The 17,100-nt window shown below is 51.8% G+C and overlaps 1 protein-coding gene across 1 annotated transcript; it reads left to right on the forward strand.

The window, feature by feature from the left end:
- The first annotated feature begins 3,787 nt into the window (after nt 1-3,787).
- On the forward strand, nt 3,788-11,426 carry KIAA0040 (KIAA0040 ortholog). Its single transcript, XM_054165596.1, has 2 exons — nt 3,788-3,876; nt 9,790-11,426. Exon 2 carries the CDS (start codon nt 9,904-9,906, stop codon nt 10,231-10,233), a length of 330 nt encoding a protein of 109 aa, XP_054021571.1. The 5' UTR covers nt 3,788-3,876; nt 9,790-9,903; the 3' UTR covers nt 10,234-11,426.
- Nucleotides 11,427-17,100: the final 5,674 nt, after the last annotated feature.

Raw genomic sequence — 17,100 nt, forward strand, 5'->3', positions numbered from 1 at the left:
GAGTTCCTGAGGCTCACACGCACAAAACAATCAACAGCTCTAAAATAACGAAAAGCTCTACCTGTGAGGTTTGCTTTCCTCCCTAAGGCACACATCAAAACACAGCGGAGAAGTGCACGCTCCCTCTTCCTCAAAGAGATTCGAGTCCCTGTATCCCATCTTGGTCAACGCAAGCACCAAGCAGGACTTGAGAATGCATCTGAAGACGCCCACCTCCCCCCCTACCCCAGCCTTTTCTTTCCCCCGAGCACCACGGAGGGATGATCAAGCAGACGCAGCCCCACCTTGGCAAGCCCCACCACACCCAAAGCCCCTCAGGTGATGGATGGATGGATGGATGGATGGGGAAGAGGCACCACTACAAAACAGCAGTTTTGTGGCACGAGCAGTCATCCTTATCACTGCCTATATGGGACTGAGCACCAAGCACTTCAGGGTAGCCCCAAGCCATCCCAGTGGCACCGAGATGGGACTAGGAGACCTGAGCCCAGATCACTCTCAGGGCTCCCCTTTTCCTGGAGGGGACAGAGCTCAGCAGACACTAAACGAGGGAGTAGATGAAGCAGTTGCCATGGAGCCTGCCAGCCTCCAAAACAGCAGCTCAATGCTTGTCCTCCACCCTCAGAAGGGTGGCCATCCCACTCCATCCCAGTCCTGCCTCCCTGTTCTCCTCTAAAGTTAGAAAACTTACTGCTGCTGCTAAAGTAAATACCAAGGGCTGCTATTTTTATCCAGCCCACGACCAGGACAGCTTTTTTTTTTGGTGTTTAAACTGCAGGCTTTTTGTGGGAGGGGGAGAGGGAGGGGGAAATGGAGAAGCATAGGAGAAAAATGAGAGGAATGTTTCTTGGGGAGGAGAGTTTTCCATTGCTTACTTTTAAGCCGAGCTGGTGTCTGCAAACAGAAATTGCAATCCAAGAGCAGAGCAAGCAGCAGGAGAGAAAGGTGTGACCCTGTCTGCAATAACTTTGCATCTCCTCCCACCCCACTATGCTGAGAAAAACCCAAATGTACCAGCTGGGTGTTATCAAGGCAGGAGTGAGGCTGTGTAATGGGGCACACTGGTAAATAAATCAGCTGAATCCAATGAAGTAAAGGGGGAAACAGGGGAGTGTTTCTATTCTCCATGTAAAATTCATAGTGTTTTCCAAATAAAATTAGAGGTTGAGGGGACCTTGGAGGAAATGGAGGTTAACAGTGGGGATTTTTGACAAGGGATGGGTTTTGATCTCACATGGAAAAAAAAAGTTTGGGAAGGATGGATGGAAACCAGGGGCTGGAAGTGGGATGTGATTTCCAGCTAGTCCCAGGCCTGTGCTCAGATTGATGTTTCATGATACAAGAGCACCTTGTCTGGTATGGGTTTAAGTGGCTCCTGTGCTTGAGGAGCAGCAGCAAGAAGTAATCAGAGCAGCAGTGACTCATCAGCGACTGAGTCACAGCTTCCTCTCACCCATTAAAGTTTCTGAGAAACAAAGAACAATCCCTCAGAGCCCACATACGCTGGATGCCAAGCAAAACTAGGAGGTGGCAAGTTCAAACTCCCTCCAAAATGTGTGTTGGTTTTTTCCATGCCACATGTGAAGGAGCCATGGAACTCCTTGCTGCAGGAGGCATGCACATGGTCAAGCGTCAAATGGCATTTAGATGCTTTCAAAGTAGCTCCTACAGACCACCGTGGGGAAGAGGATGCTGGGCTAGGCAGTACCATGGTCTGATTGATTGTATTTGTATATTCTTGCATTAATTCTAAGGTTTTTTAAAGTCTCTCTGATGACTCCCAACTTGGTTTAATGGTATCACTATACTTGATGGCATCAAGACTCTACAGGTAGCAGCATCCACATAATTAGCAGACATGGCATTTTGGGACATGGTTTAATAGCTGTGGTGGTGTTAAGATTGATGGTTGGACTCGATGAGGTCTTTCCCAGCCAAAACAATTCTATGATTCTACAATCACGAGAGGTTTAAATGCTGACTTGATGATCCTTGGGGTCTCTTCCAACCTTAGTTATACTGTGATACTGAGGTCAGTGATATCAGTGCCCACCAGCTCCACCATTTTGTCCTGCCCGAAGCCAAGTGGGTGCTAAAGCACCATGCTCAGAGAGGCCCCCAAAGAGCTGGGGAAGGTGCCCAGAGTGGAGGCTCCTCCCTCAACAAGGCCTCTGCCAAAATAAATTAGAGAGAAGAAAGTGCAGAGCCACAGTAAGGCTGTTTGCCCTGGGAACAAAGCAAACCTCCCAGTCACCACAGCCACGGTGCTGCAGGGACAGGCAGAGCTTTCATCCCACTCAACCCCCAAGCCCAGCATCTCCAGCCACACATGCCCTTGCAGACCTCTAATATATCCAGGAAATCCGATCAGGGTGGTGTCAGAGGCAATGCAATCTGACACTATAGAGTGGCCAGGTGTCCCCCAGAATCCCAGATGGCTTCTTCTGCATGCTCTGAGAAGGATGTTTTCACAGAGGCACTTGGTACTTGCAAACAAGGGGACTTGCTGCAGGTCAGAAAGGGGAAAGAGACAGGATGGGATGAGCCAAGATGGGGTAAGGTGGGAAGCATGGATGAGACAGGGAGAGACAGGATCGGGTAAGCTGGGAAGGAGTGAGCCAACATGTGATGAGATGGGGCAGGGTGAGCCATGAACATGATGCAAAGCCCCAGGATCTCCATCCTGTAACATAAAACCACAGAAAATTCTCCTGGCATTAGCAAGCAGCAAATCTTTAGGTTAAAAGGGTTTGGTGCTTCCTACAGCAAATAAACACCTTGCCAAAGGCTACTGGGAGGCACTTAGCACAACGTGTAGCCTGCAACACGTGCTTCTTGGGGTCTCCCATCCCTCTGGCCCCAGTGAGAGGCAGGAGAGAGGGCAGTGGAGTCAGGTGGGGCTGGCAGGCAGCTTGCCTGCATCCCTCCACCCTTCCCCTCTGCCCTTCTTTCCTCATATTCCTACTACAGTTTTGCTCCTGGCATTGCCAGGCCATGGAACTGGGAACAGGGTACTGCTTCCCGGCAGCCTCACAGGGTCAGGAAGCCCTGGCTACCCCAACTCAATGAGTTAGCACCAAGGCCGAAGTGGAAAAGCAAAGCTGCTGGCTCCATTGAACTGAAACCAAGGTTTGAAAACGTCAAACCCCTGCCCAATCTGGGGCAAAACATCATGCATGTCCTCCATGGATGCACAACACCCATAATACTGCCAGGTGCTGTGCACGGCAGAGAACAGCCTCAGGGAAGTCCCATCACAGGGGATGCTCCATCGCCTCCCGCCCTGCTGCAAGCATCCTCTTTCTAGGGCCAGAGCATGAGATGGGGTGCAGGGTAATAGTCCTGGTGCTGCGTTTCATGAGGTGGAGATTTGCCGTGTCCTCACTAACCTCCCAATAAGAGGAGCAGCAATTGCTGTGCCTGCAAGCCCCTACTGCGGCCCCTCCCGCAATAAAAAACCTTTCTGGGAAATCTCTGCTACACTAAACCCGAGTCTCCTTCCCAGGGAGGGAGACGCTTGGTCCTCTCCTTTCAGGCCGGGTTTGTTCCTTCCCCCCATGCCTCTTTTCTAGACTAAACAAATCAAACTTTGTCGGCCCCTCTCGAGAGCGCGGGGCCGGTAGCTCCCGGGACCCCGCGGCTGCCGAAGCACCGAAACACCTCCTCCCTTATCTCTCCGCACAGTGTGGGGGGGACGGGAGGGGAGACGTCAGAAACACGGGCTTGACGCGGCGGGCAGCCCCAGGTGGGGCCGGACCGGGCGGGAGGGCGGTGGGGCCGGGCCGGGGGCGGAGGCAGGAGGGCCGGGGCGGCTCACTTCCTCCGGCAGCCGGAGCCTCCAGCGGGGTGGCGGGAGGACGAGCCACGGGAGACGAGGTAAGTTGACCGGACGGGTTGGGGGGTGGGGGTGTGGGTGTCGGTGTCGGTGTCGGTGTCTTGCTCGTCCAGCAGAGTTGGGTGTCCGCTTTGTGCTACCCAAACCCCGGGCTTTTCCTCTTGGTTTTTAAGACCACATCATCTTCTGCCCGTCCCCGGCTCTGGGGAAGGGACCTGAGCAGGGATGGTGGGACCGTGGCACAGCCCATGGATCAGGTGCTGGCAGTGCCTTGGCTGGGGACAGTGGCACTTGAGAAATATTAATGACACGCAATTAGCTCTCAGGCGACATCTGTCAGAAGAAGGCCTGCCCGGTACCAGGGGTTTAGGGTGGTGGAAGCTAGAGATAAGGCTTCACCAACCATTTTTGCTGTTACTTGGCCCCTGGAGAGCCACAAGGCTGGCCCAGGTTGGTCTGCAGCCCCCCGAGCCTCCTTGACTGAAACCGCCCGTGATCCACCCCAGGGACGGCCAGGATGGGCTGGGTGCCATAGTTTATAGAAGAGCCGAGATGGCTCCCGGTGCTGTCAGGGGTGACAGCAGTGCTCTCCCAAAGGCCAGGCTGGTCTTTTGCCCAGGAGCTGCCGCGATCCTGGGGCCGCTGGCAGCCGCGCGTGTGCCGGCGGTGATCGAGGAGCAGGCTCCAGGCAGCAGCTTGCAAAATAGTTTCACTTTAACCCTGTTACCCAACGCTCATATCAGTAGTTTTCCAAATCGCTCCCTTTAGGGGATGAAAGCATCTACGTGCAGCTTCTGGCTGGAAGGTTTGATGGCGGTGGGAATAAGCTGAAGCTTTAGTTGGTTTTGTTTGCGAGGTGGTGGCTTTTGGTGTTTGTTTTTTAACGTTTGAGGAAGGTCTCTGGAGCCTGCTGTGCGCTCTAAGAGACCGGCGGCAAAACACTTTTATTATTCACCATTTCCAAAACAGTAACGTGCAGTCCCAGCTTAGGAAACGGCTCGCACTCAGTGTCAGGTTTCATCCAGTTTTCCTATAAGTCTGCAGGTGGAAACGGGAAGATAGACGTCACTCGTGTGTGTGCACATAGCTGCCTCTCTGCTAGGTACTGGAGAGCTTGCAGGATCTGGCAGAGGCGTTGGCTTCTTCTAGCCTGGCTCATAGCTCTTGGTGGGAAGTGGGTATGAAGCTGATGTCAAGCCACTAACAGAAGGAAATGGTTGAGTTCAGTAATGTGGTTCCTACTTTGCACCACTTAGCATCAACTGCACGAAGTGAGGTCCCACTAAGGAAATGGGAGTGGCTGAGGGTCAGGCGCTTTTGTGTCACCTCTGCAAGTCCTGAGATGCAGCTGGACACTCAAATAACCTAGAAGTACTGGGGGCCAAACCCCACAGATCATGGGCAGCTCCCTGGAGCTGCTTCTGCTCTCAACATGATTGCAAGAAGCAGCCCCTTAGGGTGGCCCTTCTCCTGTCCGATTCAGAGCTTTGATAGGCTGGAGGGGACTTCACATAGTCCCTAAAAGCCTGTTGAGAGTTGAACCCAAAGTCCTTAACTTGCAAAATCAGGTCCTAAAACGCCTCCAGGTCTCTCCCCTCTGTCCCCGTGACCCAGCATAGCAGTACCCAGCCCTTTGCCCCCTGTTTCCAACGAACCGCCACTTTTCTGTGAACTCTACCTCCATCCCCAGCAGCTGTGGTTGCTCTGCAGCGCACAGGATGTGGGCAAGCCCAGCATTGCCAAGGCAACCCCCTTGTTTTGATTTCCCCATGCTCAGGCTGGCAGCCTTTATCCCTCCAGCTCATCCAGGCAAACTGTGCATGCCGATGGTTTGTGGTGCCATCCCAGGCTGGCCCTCACAAGGAGCTTGTTTTCTACCCACAGCTGCCTGTAACTTGGGAGGAGTGGCAGGTGCTCCCCACCCCTGAAAACACCTTCTCCTTCAGAGCCAATGTGGATTAAAGCACCTCATGTTGGACGCCCAGCTTCAATTAAAACTTGCACAAGCCACGCAGAGCTGCCATCCATCCCTGGCTGCAGGATTTCCTGAGCCAGCTGCCATGTCAGCTTTCACCTGACTTGCTGCCAGCACCAGCTACCCAAAAAACAAAGAGCTCATTTAGCACAGCATTCAGCCCTCCCCAAGAATCTGCCCTGTCTCCCAGTGCCTCCCTGGCCCTGTATTTTTTTGGTCCCATGTCTTGACCCAAAAAAACCCCAGCCCGTCTTCCAGCTGCAGCTCCACGTACACTGAGCATCCAGTTCACACCCATAGACTCATAGAATGGTTTGGGTTGGGAGGGACCTTGAGGATCATCTAGTTCCAACCCCCTTGCCATGGGCGCTCAAGGCAGGCCTTCTCCAAACTGGCCCTGAACATCTCCAGGGAGGGAGCATCCATGACCTCTCTGGGCAATCAGTTCCAGTGTCTCACCCCCCTTACTGTAAAGAATTTCTTCCTAATCTCCAGTCTCAATCTACTCTGCTCAAGCTTCATTCCATTCTCGTCCTATCACGTCAAGCCCTTGTAAAAAGTCCTTTTCCAGCTTTCTCTTAGGCCTCCTTCAGGTAGTGGAAGGCTGCCCATAGTGAACCTTGCCACAGGTCTCCCCCTTTGTCCCCTCTCTAAGGGGAGATGTTGCTGTCACACCAAAATGAGCACCAGCCTGGATTCTTCCTCCTTGCCACATACACACAGGCTTTCAGCTGGCAGTGAGTGGCCTTGGGTGACCCCGTGTCCTTGGAGTTGATGGCTCAAAAGGCAACAGTTTTGCTGCTTTCCCCTCTCTCCCCTTTCTTTTTTTATATTAAGCTGAAGAACCCCTTTATTTAGCACACAGGCATCCCTTCATCTACAAAACAAAAGGCGATACACACACCAAACAGAACAGGCATTTGAAATCCAGCTGCAAGAGCCATGCTGAAAGGTGACCCTGGGATTTTGGGGCTGCTTGCTCAGGGTGGTGGCAGGTACCTCTGCTTTCCCTTTGCAAGGGATGCTCAGCCCCATCCCTGCTGCTCTGGGTGTTCTGCCCAGGAGCAAGCAGTGATGGCCTCTGCAGTGGATCCAGCTTTGGTTTAAAGTGGAAACATTGAAAAGAAAAGAGCAGAGCCCTTTGAAAACTTTCTTCCTTTTTTTTTTTTTTCCCCTCTGCAAACAATTAATTACAAGTTTAAAAAGGAAGTTCCAGCCCTCCCTCCCTCCCTCCCCAGAAGTCAAGAGGCAATAAATATGAAGCAGCTCAGTGCGGGACTAAAACTGCACATCCTGTTTTGTCTGAAATGAAGGTGGTGGTTGTTTTGGGGTTGTTTTTTGGGTGTTTTTTTTTAACTTCTTTGAGTGAAGTGTATCACAGCCATCCAGTGTTCCTGCCTGGATACTGAGCTGTCAGGATATTTATGGATAAATGACAAACTTGCATCACACAGAGGATTCAGGCCAAGGAAAAGCTGCTCTGCTTATTTGTGTTGCAGTTTAACCTTTAATACAGCTGCCTGCTCCCCCTTCCCCCTCCCCTCAAAAAAACAAAAGAGGTCTCTGCAAGGATGAAGGTTGGGGCAGGGAGAAGTTTTAAGCAGCAGCTCCCTCCACTTTTCCTCTTGCCCTTTGCTTGTAATGCCTGTGGGCAGCAGATAGCGGAGGCCAGCACACAGACAGCCCTCACTTATCTCTCCTGTGAGCAAAAGAAGATCTGTAATGCTCACTGCCAGCTCCAGGCAGGGGGTAGGAAGACAATTGATAGGATTTGGGTCTCCAAGCCCTTGGTGGTAGCCCATGATTTCTCAGGTGGGGACATCTCCCTCTGCAGAGTAGAGAAATGAGGCAATGCAGGGGGCAACTGGTTTCTTGAGGTTGGAAAGCTGCTAGGCAGCAGAGGTGGGTGGAAAAAGCTCTTCTGCCTCTCACAGCACCCTCCAGATGCATGTTTTGCATCCCCCACCATCGTGCTTGCCTACCTCCAAAAATACCCACCATGGTGTTTCTAATTCCCCTTCTAACAAGCAGAAACTGGACAAAATTCCAGCAATAAAACATCAGCTACAGACGTCAAAGCCCCCCCGCCCCCTTCCCAGAGCTCTGTGTTTCATTTGGTACATCTCAAGGGAGGGTTTTTCAGAAGGGGACCCACAGAAATTCCTACATCCATTTTCAGCACATTTCCCCCATTCAAAGGAGAAACCACCAGCTAATTGGAGCCAGCCCAGCCACGCTCTTGTGTGGACCAAAGCAATAGATTTGCAGTGGTCAGTCTCTGTGAGGGGCAGGGAAGATAACCCCCTGCTTTTTAATAGGAGCTCAGCACTTGTGAAGCCCCAGACTGAGAGCTCAGTATCTTTGCTGAAAGGCTCTCCATTATTTTCAGAGGTCCCTTCTAACCCCTACCATTCTGTGATTCAGCTCATGGCAATTGGGTCTGAAATCCAGCATCCAGGGCCATCTGGTGAAATAACCCTATGCAGCTTTGTACATGCCAGAATGGTGTCTCTGAAGGCAAGTCAGGGGCTGTGCACCAGCTCCTGCCTCAGCAGCAGGACAAGGGCTACGGTTAGGGTTGGGTAGGACTTGCTGTCTCTTTTTGGGGTAAGACTGGTGGTAGCTTTGCTGTCACTTAGGAGGTCAGGTGTAATTGCAAAGTGGGGTGGGAGGACCTGCAGTGCTGCCAGCTGGGTGAACTGGAGCATCCTGTATCAGATGCCACAACAGCCATAAATGCTATTCAGAGCAAGGAATGGCAGAATGTAGACAAGGAGGGTTTAGCTAAATCAGCCTGGATCTTCTTCCCTTTCTACCCTCGAGTTGCCAGAGGGAGAGCCAAGAAGTCTGAGAGCACAGGGGACAAGTGGAGCAACCCCTGTGGGACACTTTGGAGTTCAGGCCATACCTCTGAAGTTTTTGTTAGTTGGGAGTGTTGGCTTTCCCCTTACTGTGCCTCAGTTTCCCCTCCTGTGCACATGGGGTTTTCAGCATTTCCTCAAGAGGCTGCAGGGCTTGAATCCCAAAGGCTGGCAAAGACACGGATGTGAAATGCTGAGCAAGAGTGAAACATGCTATTAGAGCCTGATACTGACGCTGTAAGCTCTTTATCTCTACGACCCCTAGTTTAGTGACCACCCATGGTGAAGCAGACTCATGGCACAAAGCCTCCTGCCCTGCTCAACACCTCCAGGAGTTTTGCCTGACTCCAAGGGAAGAGGAAAGCTCTGAACAGAGGCAGCAGCTCCCTGTCCCTGAAGGAGGGCTTCCCCGGGAGCCCTGCCACTCAGCAGCATTCCCTCAGGGAGGGAGAGGAAAACCTTACGTCAGGCTGCAGAAATGCTCCTCAGCCCAACCCAAACCCTTGGAGCAATTCCCAGGTGAGGCATGGTGGCCTCTTTTCCATCCCCAGCGAACCTCATCCTCCCCTGCTGCCGCCTTTGCGGCCAGCCTTGGGTGCATGGAGGCAGCTGTGGGTACAAGGCTGCTTGACAGGGTCCACCCAGCTGACCACTGCCTACAAGTCCCACTGACCATTCTCTCCATCAAAAATCCAGGTCATTTAGCCACATTCCCTATCTGAAACCTAGTGCTGATGCCCTGAGTGCCAGTGCAGCAGGAGCGGACCCCAGCATAGTGCCCAGGACAGGCACACCTTCCCTCTGCAATGCCCAGATGGAGGGCAGTGCCCATCCCAAACCACAGACCACAAGAAATGGTCTGTCCAAAACAGACACCTAATGCCAGGGTGGATCAGGGGTAAGGAGATACCAGAGACATACTGAGTTCCAGCTCTGATAGCAGCAATACCGTTCTTTGTGGTGTTTCTCAGATGGGGACACATGGCCTGGCCCCTGTGACCCCAGACCCCTCCAAGGCAGCAGATTTCTCACTCTGCTGAAGCTTTGTGTTGGCAGCTCCATGTAGAAAATTACTGAGGGAGGAGGCACCTGATGTGTGCGGTTTCCTCTCTCTGCAGGCACCATCCAAGGACTCTTGTGGAGGCCACTAGCTGCTTTTGCAGGAGCTGAACGTATCCCAGGATACAGGAGCTGCAGAGGGAGCAGCACGGGCAGCCTGCCCAGGAGCCAACATGGAGCAGAAGATCAGCTCTTTTTTTAACTCCATCTTGGAACTCATTCGTACCAAGCATGAAGAGGGTATCTTCAACACTGTCTGCCTGGTTGTGCTTCTGGGTCTGCCCTTTGTTGTCCTCATTGCCTTCATTTTCATCTGCTGCCACTGCTGCTTTTGCAGCCAGAGGAGAGAAAGAAGGAAGAAAGGTGGCCCCAGTAGCAATGGGCAGCTGCATGCAGAAAGGAACAAAAAGAAAAAGAAGAAGAAGAAGGATGAAGAGGACCTGTGGATCTCAGCCCAGCCCAAGCTGCTTTTGCTGGACAAGAGACCCTCCTTGCCTATCTAGCAGACAGGAGGGGATTCAGAGCCTTCCCTCTGAGATGCCACCAGTCCTTTCAGCTGGGGTGAGGAGATGCCAAAGCTGCTGCCACTTGATGGTGACTTTCAAAAGCAGCTGAGCCCAGCAACTAACCAGCATATTGAAGGGCCAGCAGAGAGCAAGGCAGCGAGGCACAGGTTTATGCAAGCCCCTTCTCCCTTACCATGGCAGCATAGCTAAGGGCAGAAACCCCTCCAAAGGACAGGTGTGTGTGTGGACACATGCCCTGCTGAGCACACAGGGGTGACCCTACCACCAGGCTGTCACCTACCTCCCACCACAAGCACAATGCACATGCACTGGGCTGGCACGCAGCAAGGCTTTCCCTCTGCACCCGTGTGCAAGCACAGGCACTGTGGCACAGACCAGGGCACACAGGACCACATGCACTCCAGGGCCGAGCCGTCTGCACACTCCCCCTCCATGAACATAACAGCTGCATGCGAAGCAAGCACAGGAGCGCACCTCATTTGCTTGCCCTGCCATGGGGGTGGCACAGCTGGCCTGTCTGAGCTCTGTCCAAACCCAGCCCACGCTGGAGATGCAAAAAAGCCTAGTTAAGAGTTACCTCACAGTTCTAAGATGTGCCATCTCCCCAGCCACCAAACCAAAGGCAACTGAGAGCATCTGAAACCAGGTACCCTCAGCTCAACCTTAGAGACCTCAAGACACTCCCTCAAGACAGCAAAATAGAAGGCTGCATTGCCACCCAGGCTAGAGGCAGGGAGGAGAGAGGAGGCTACAAGACCAGCCCTTTTGCACTAGCACTTAAGAAATATCTTCTTGAAAGACTTTTATGCAGACTCACTGCTAAAGAGCCCAACACGCTACTGCAAGAACAGAAACACAAGCTGAAACTGCACAAAGGCTTAGCTATGGGCATTAGAGTTATTTATTGAATGACTACTAAAGAGCAGGACCAAAAGCCTTCCCCTGGGGGCTAGGCACACCCAGGCGGTATTGAAGCAGCAGACATGCTTCCCCAGCACACTCAGGCATCCCTTCTCCCTTGTGCCACGCCTCTGACACACAGACCCACCAGCACACGCCACTGCCAGCTGATGCCATGTGGGCAGCTCTCTATGCCACTCAGAGGGCTTCAGTACAGCTGTAAAGGAGCAGAGGGGAGTAACCTTCATGCTCACTGTCAGCCTTTACCCAAGGAGCTCGACCCTCCACCCCTCCCAAGCCTCATCTTCATCAGACACATGATGGCTCAGCTGGGCACTGCAGTTAGCATGACCACACACAGCTCACATCCTACTCTGGATTTAACCCTCCACTCCCCTGAGGCCTGCATGCCCAGCCTACCTCCTGAGGAGCTGGAGGTCTCCTCTTGCCTCTGGCTCTCTGTCCCACCAAGCTCTCATGCCTCCAGCATGTTTTGCCAGCAAGGGAGTTGTGCATGTGGTGACAAGCCCCATGACATCTGGCTTTTGCCCTGTATCTCTACACTGGATGCTTTCTTCCTGTTTTCTTCCAGTTCTTAAGCTGCTGGAGCACACTGGAGCTGCCAGCCAGAGCCAGACATCTGGCGGACAAGTAGCCAGACCAACATGGGCCAGCCTGGATGGAGCTGCTGGACAGATCTGCTTCCAGCCCGGATGAGGGCGATGCCGCCTTCCCCTGGCAACTGGGCCACACTTTGGCAAGCCACCGGTTAGAAGCAGCCACTTGTGCCACCCGGTCCCAGCACGGCCTGTTTTGTCTGACTGCGCCAGGGTGCTGATGTTAACATCACGTCATGGGGTTTGGCTCCATGCAGCTGTGCTGGTAACAGCAGGGAGGCCAGTCTTCTCTTCACACAGGCCTTTAAATTGACCCCATATGTGCCTTATTTTCCAGCTTGCTTTATTAGCATTGAAATAAGAGAATCCCTTCTCCAAAACAGGAAGCAACATACAATGCTATTAAAAAATTAGGATTTACTACACCTAATCCTAGAGAGAAACATACAGGAAAACTCTGGTTTCTGTCCCAAACCCTCGCTGCCTCCAGGACACCGGAGAACCAACACTGTCATCAGATTATTTCTTCACTCTTCCCTCCTTTCCCCCATCCAGGTGATTTTTCCAGCCCCCTTGCCTCCACGCTCAGTGGGTGGGCAAAGCAGCCTCCTCCTGTGGGCAGGAAAGCTGCCCACACAGGTGCTTCTCCTGTAATCAAGAGGCATCAGAAGCCCAGGAGGCAAGGGTGGTGCTGCCTCGAGGAATCAAGGCCAAAAAATCAGAGCGAAGGGAAGTGTGGTGGGAGGCCAGAAGCTTACCCAAACAAGCAGGGGCATGGAGGCAGCAGGCTCCAGCAGAGTGCAGCCTGCCTGATATGGAGCTTTTAGGCTGTGCACAGCTTCCTACAGGAAGGTCCTTCTCCATAAGGGTTAGCAATTTACATGCCAGGTGAAGGCAACCAATCCCTGTAAGAAGCAGAGACATTTCAAGACAACATCCATGTTGTGTCACGTGTAACACCTTCATTCCAGGCTTTGGGGAGTTTGGAGCCGGGTCTAAATGTCAAGAACTTGCCAAAACCATTATTCAAACCACTCCTGGGCTGAGCAGGGAGGGACCAAGACACAGCCCTGCCCTGATCCACAAATGGTCCGAGCCTCAGCACCCCACAAAACACAGAGGCTGACTTGCTCAGCTGCTGCTGTTTAGGCCAAAATGTGCACTGAATCAGCTGCTTCATGAAGCTCAAGAGTGTGACAGCCCGAGGTGCAGCAGGACCCATCACCCACCAGTGGGGCAGAGGTGACCCTACAGCACCCACACTAATAAGGCAGGAGGAGAAGCATAGCACAGAAATTCCACTGCGTGAGTGCCTGCTCTCCAGCCACCTCTGCACTGCCTGCCCACAACTGCATTTCAGGACCAACCTTTTCCATTCCTAAACATGTAACAGGGAATAAAACAAACAAACCACAACAAATATTTTGCAAGGGTTTCTTGGGTTGGGTTGTTTGTTGGGTTCAGGGTTTTTTTGAGATCAAAAATAAAATGACTCTCAAACTGCAAACAAATGTCTCCAGCTCTCAGTCATATGTTTATTTTCCTGGGGAAATCTTGCTTGTATCTGCGTCCTGACCCTAGATAAGACATGGGAGGGCTCAGCTCAGCAGGCAAGAGGCTGTGCAGTCTCTGCCTGCAGCCAGCTGTGCAGCTCCCAGACGGTTCCTTAAAGAAACAGCTTAGCTTAATCGACTTCGATGGCCTTTCCTTGTTAATGAACACAGCCCCTTTCCCCAAGGGCAGAATGTAGTGGGAAGAAGCAAATCAGTGGTTGTGCACTGCAGGAGGAGGGCTGCTGAAGGGTTCTTTGCCCTGCAGAGGGTTGTTTTTTACCTTACAGAGGTGGCTGGGTTTTTTGTTTTGGTGTGTGTGTGTCCCCGCTTTGCAGAGGATCGGCAGCATGGACTAGTTACCCCCAGCTGAGTTTGATCAGACAAGGATTTCACAGTGTCTGCAGCTTCTTGCAGATGCCTGTGCTAGGCAAGTCATAAGACAGGTACAGCTCTGCCAGGAAGAACATTTCCATGTTGTGCACCACTAAGCCCTCATTCCAAAAGGGCAAAAAAATAAAGATCTGCTCACCTGGATGATGCACTAAGCTGCACCCTGCCATAGAGATAAGGCTCTGGAGGACCACAGCAATGAGCAGCTAGAAACAGAAGAGTCATGTTTTTGTGGAGGAGTGAAAAGTGCACATTTTGCTTCTCTGGCCAGCAGCCCTGCACATCATCTTCAGGGCCAGGTGCTCCTAGGTGTCATGGTCTGCAGAGGAAAGGAAGGTTCTTGGGTCCCAGGTTAGAAACAGGCAGAGATTGAGGTTAAGTTGAGCATTCTAGATCAGCCCAGGGATTAAATGGATGAAAAAACTGACCCCACAGACCCAGGAAACCTCACTAAGAGGGGGGAAACTCTTGACTATTCTTCTAATTCAGCCAAAAAAGCTTGAAGTAGTGACCAAAAGTGACACTGCTGCTTTCCAGGGAAGTACCCAATGCAGCAAGACACTTCTGTCCTCTCTCCAAATTGCACTGGTCAGAGTGCAGCGTCAGAGTGCAGCAGCAGAGTGCAGGTCCTGGAGGAGACAGTGGGAAGGTGGTTGAAGAATCCACCAGCTCTGTTCCAATAGCAGCATTTCACTGGGCTCCCCCACAGTAGCACTTGCTGTGCTGTACCCCAGAGGTGTCATAACAGATAGGCCCTGGCTCGTAGGGCCCAGCAACACATCTCCATAGACACAATACTGCCAAGGCACTAAGAATCCTTCTGGGATTCAAATTCTGCTGCTGGTCCTGTTGCAGACCTCACTGGCTGTAAAATTTAAATTATTTCAGGGCAAGGCAGAGGTTTGGAGTGTCTGTTTTGGCCCCATAGCACCACTGTTGCAGAGCTGTGTATTACAGCAACTCAAGGGTAGTCAGAGGACAGGAAATTTTTATGGGACTGCCCCAACCAGCCTGAGCCTTGAAACCAGAACAGCCAGTTCCTTAAGGCAAACAAACTGCATTTTCTGAGCAATTCCAGCTCCTAAAGCTGTAGCACAGACTCTGGTTAAACCCCAAAAGGCCTTTCAGAGGCCAGCTGGCTGCGGGGAAGTTTTTCCTGCACTAGCATGAAGAGATGATGCCATCCTGTGGCTGTTAGGAAACAGTGACTTTGCACGCTGGATTAACAGCAGCTGTCACTTTGATTATCCTTCCTGGTGAAAGAGTGGACCACAGTTAGAGGGCCACATAATGCCCCGCCCACCCACCCACCCACAAATTGCAGGTGAGGTGTCTTATCTGCCTTTATCTCTGACAGACAAAGCTCACACTGCTGAAGAGAATGCTCTCTGCTCTCAGGTGTGATTCAGCTTCAGAAAAAGATCGTGTTTTGACTCTGCACAGGAAAGAACTGCTGCCAACAATCACTCCTGCTGCCTTTTAGAGCATACACTTACTTTTAGAGTGTCTGTGTGCAATGCTGGTCCTCCAGTTCCCCTTGATCACCTTTCTCATGTCTGCAGTGTGCCCTTTAACTGAACAACTTGTCCTCGCCGACAGACAAGTGGGCGACAGGGAGAAATCACTTCACCACAGTAAAGAACCCTCCTCATTTTCCTGTGTCCTTCTCTCATGCTCTTAACACAGAGCCTCCAAAACACTTCAAGTGCAATTCTCCTTTCCTCCCCTCCTTCCATTAGTCTCCTCCTTCCCCCAGACCAGGGCTTGAATACAGCTCAGATGAGCATTTGCTTGGCCACACATGGCAAGAGGCACAGCTCTGAGAGTTTTGTACCCCTCTGAGATGATTCTTTAGTTCGTCTCCTCAGCCAGGGCCCAGCAACCACAGATCAGTCAACTGATCAACAGAGGGCTACAAGAAACTGAAGCACATGCTTTATGAGGAAAGGCTGAGAGACCTGGGGCTTTTTAGTCTGGAGAGAAGATTGAGAAGGGATCTAATAAATGTATATAAATGTACGAGGGCTGGGTGTCAACAAGGAAGGGACAGGCTCTTCCCACTAGTGCCCTGTGAGAGGACAAGGAGCAATGGATGTAAACTACAGCACAGGAAGTTGCACCTCAACATGAGGAAGAACTTTACTGTCAGAGAGCACTGAAACAGGCTTCCCAGAGAGGTTGTGAGCCTCCTTCTCTGGAGACTTTTCAGAGCTGTCTGGATGCATTCCTGTTCAACCTGTGCTAGATTCTACGGTCCTGCTCTGTCAGGGAGGTTGGACTCTAAGATCATCAGCAGTCCCTTCCAATCCTTAAAACCCTGTGAACTGCTCTGCAGCATTAAGCTACAGAGAGATTGTGTAGAGGCACCCAGCCCAAACTGCCACATCAGGGTTGAGCAGAGGGGCAGAATCCCCTCCCTCCACCTGGCCATCTCTTCTGCAATCCATTTGTGTGAGTCTCAATTTCTCTGCCCTGCTGGGAGGCAAGGGAAGAATGCCTTCAAACTGCCTCATCTGATGAGACCCCACCTGCACTGCTCAGGTCAGCTTGGGAGCCCTCAGTGCAGCAGAGACATGGACCTGCTGGAGCAGGGCCAGAGGGAGGCCACAACGATGGGAGGGATGGAAGCCCTCTGCTGTGAGGACAGGTTGAGAGAGTTGGGGTTGTTCAGCCTGGAGAAAAGGAGGATCCAGGGAAACCTTCTGGTGACCTTGCAGTGCTTGAGGGGGCAGATAATAATGGTGGGGACAGACTTCTTAGCAGGAGCTCTTGTGACAAGACAAGGTGTGATTGTTTGAAACAGCAAGAGACAGATTCAGACTAGAGAGAAGGAAGAAGTATTTCACACTGAGGGTGGTGAAACACTGGTCCAGGGTGCTAGAGAGGTAGTAGATGCCCCATAACTAGAAACATTCCAGGTCATATTGGACACAGCTCTGAGCAACCTGCTCTAGTTGCAGATGACCCTGCTCTCTGCAGAGTGGTTGGATGAGATGACCTTTGAAGGTCCCTTCCAGCCCAAACCCTTCTATAGTTCTATAATCCCTGTTTTAGCACAGACTCCAAAGACCTAACTGGATGTAGTCTGAGTTTACCCTGGCCCCCTTACTTTAGGCCCAAGCACTGCTCCATCTCCATGTAGAAGGCTTAGTTTAAGTGGGAAGAAAAATAATTCTGCCACCCAAAGCAAAGAAGCCAGAAATATTTTAAGAGCTCCTTTATTTGAACTTTTATGACCTCTCCCACAGCCCAGGAAGGATTCCTTTAAATGTGCTACTTAGCTTAGCACTGGGATAACAAAGGTCATTGAGACACAGGACAATCACCTTCCAATCTGCTTAGACAAGAAAGTCTTTGAGCGAGCATCACTTGGTGAGCTCATA

The sequence above is a fragment of the Dryobates pubescens genome, chromosome 11 (assembly GCF_014839835.1).
Source record: "Dryobates pubescens isolate bDryPub1 chromosome 11, bDryPub1.pri, whole genome shotgun sequence".
Classification (NCBI taxonomy): domain Eukaryota; kingdom Metazoa; phylum Chordata; class Aves; order Piciformes; family Picidae; genus Dryobates; species Dryobates pubescens.

What these genes read in the sequence shown, in the direction of transcription:
- KIAA0040 (XM_054165596.1), top strand. Translation starts at nt 9,904, where the DNA reads ATGGAGCAGAAGATCAGCTCTTTTTTTAACTCCATCTTGGAACTCATT.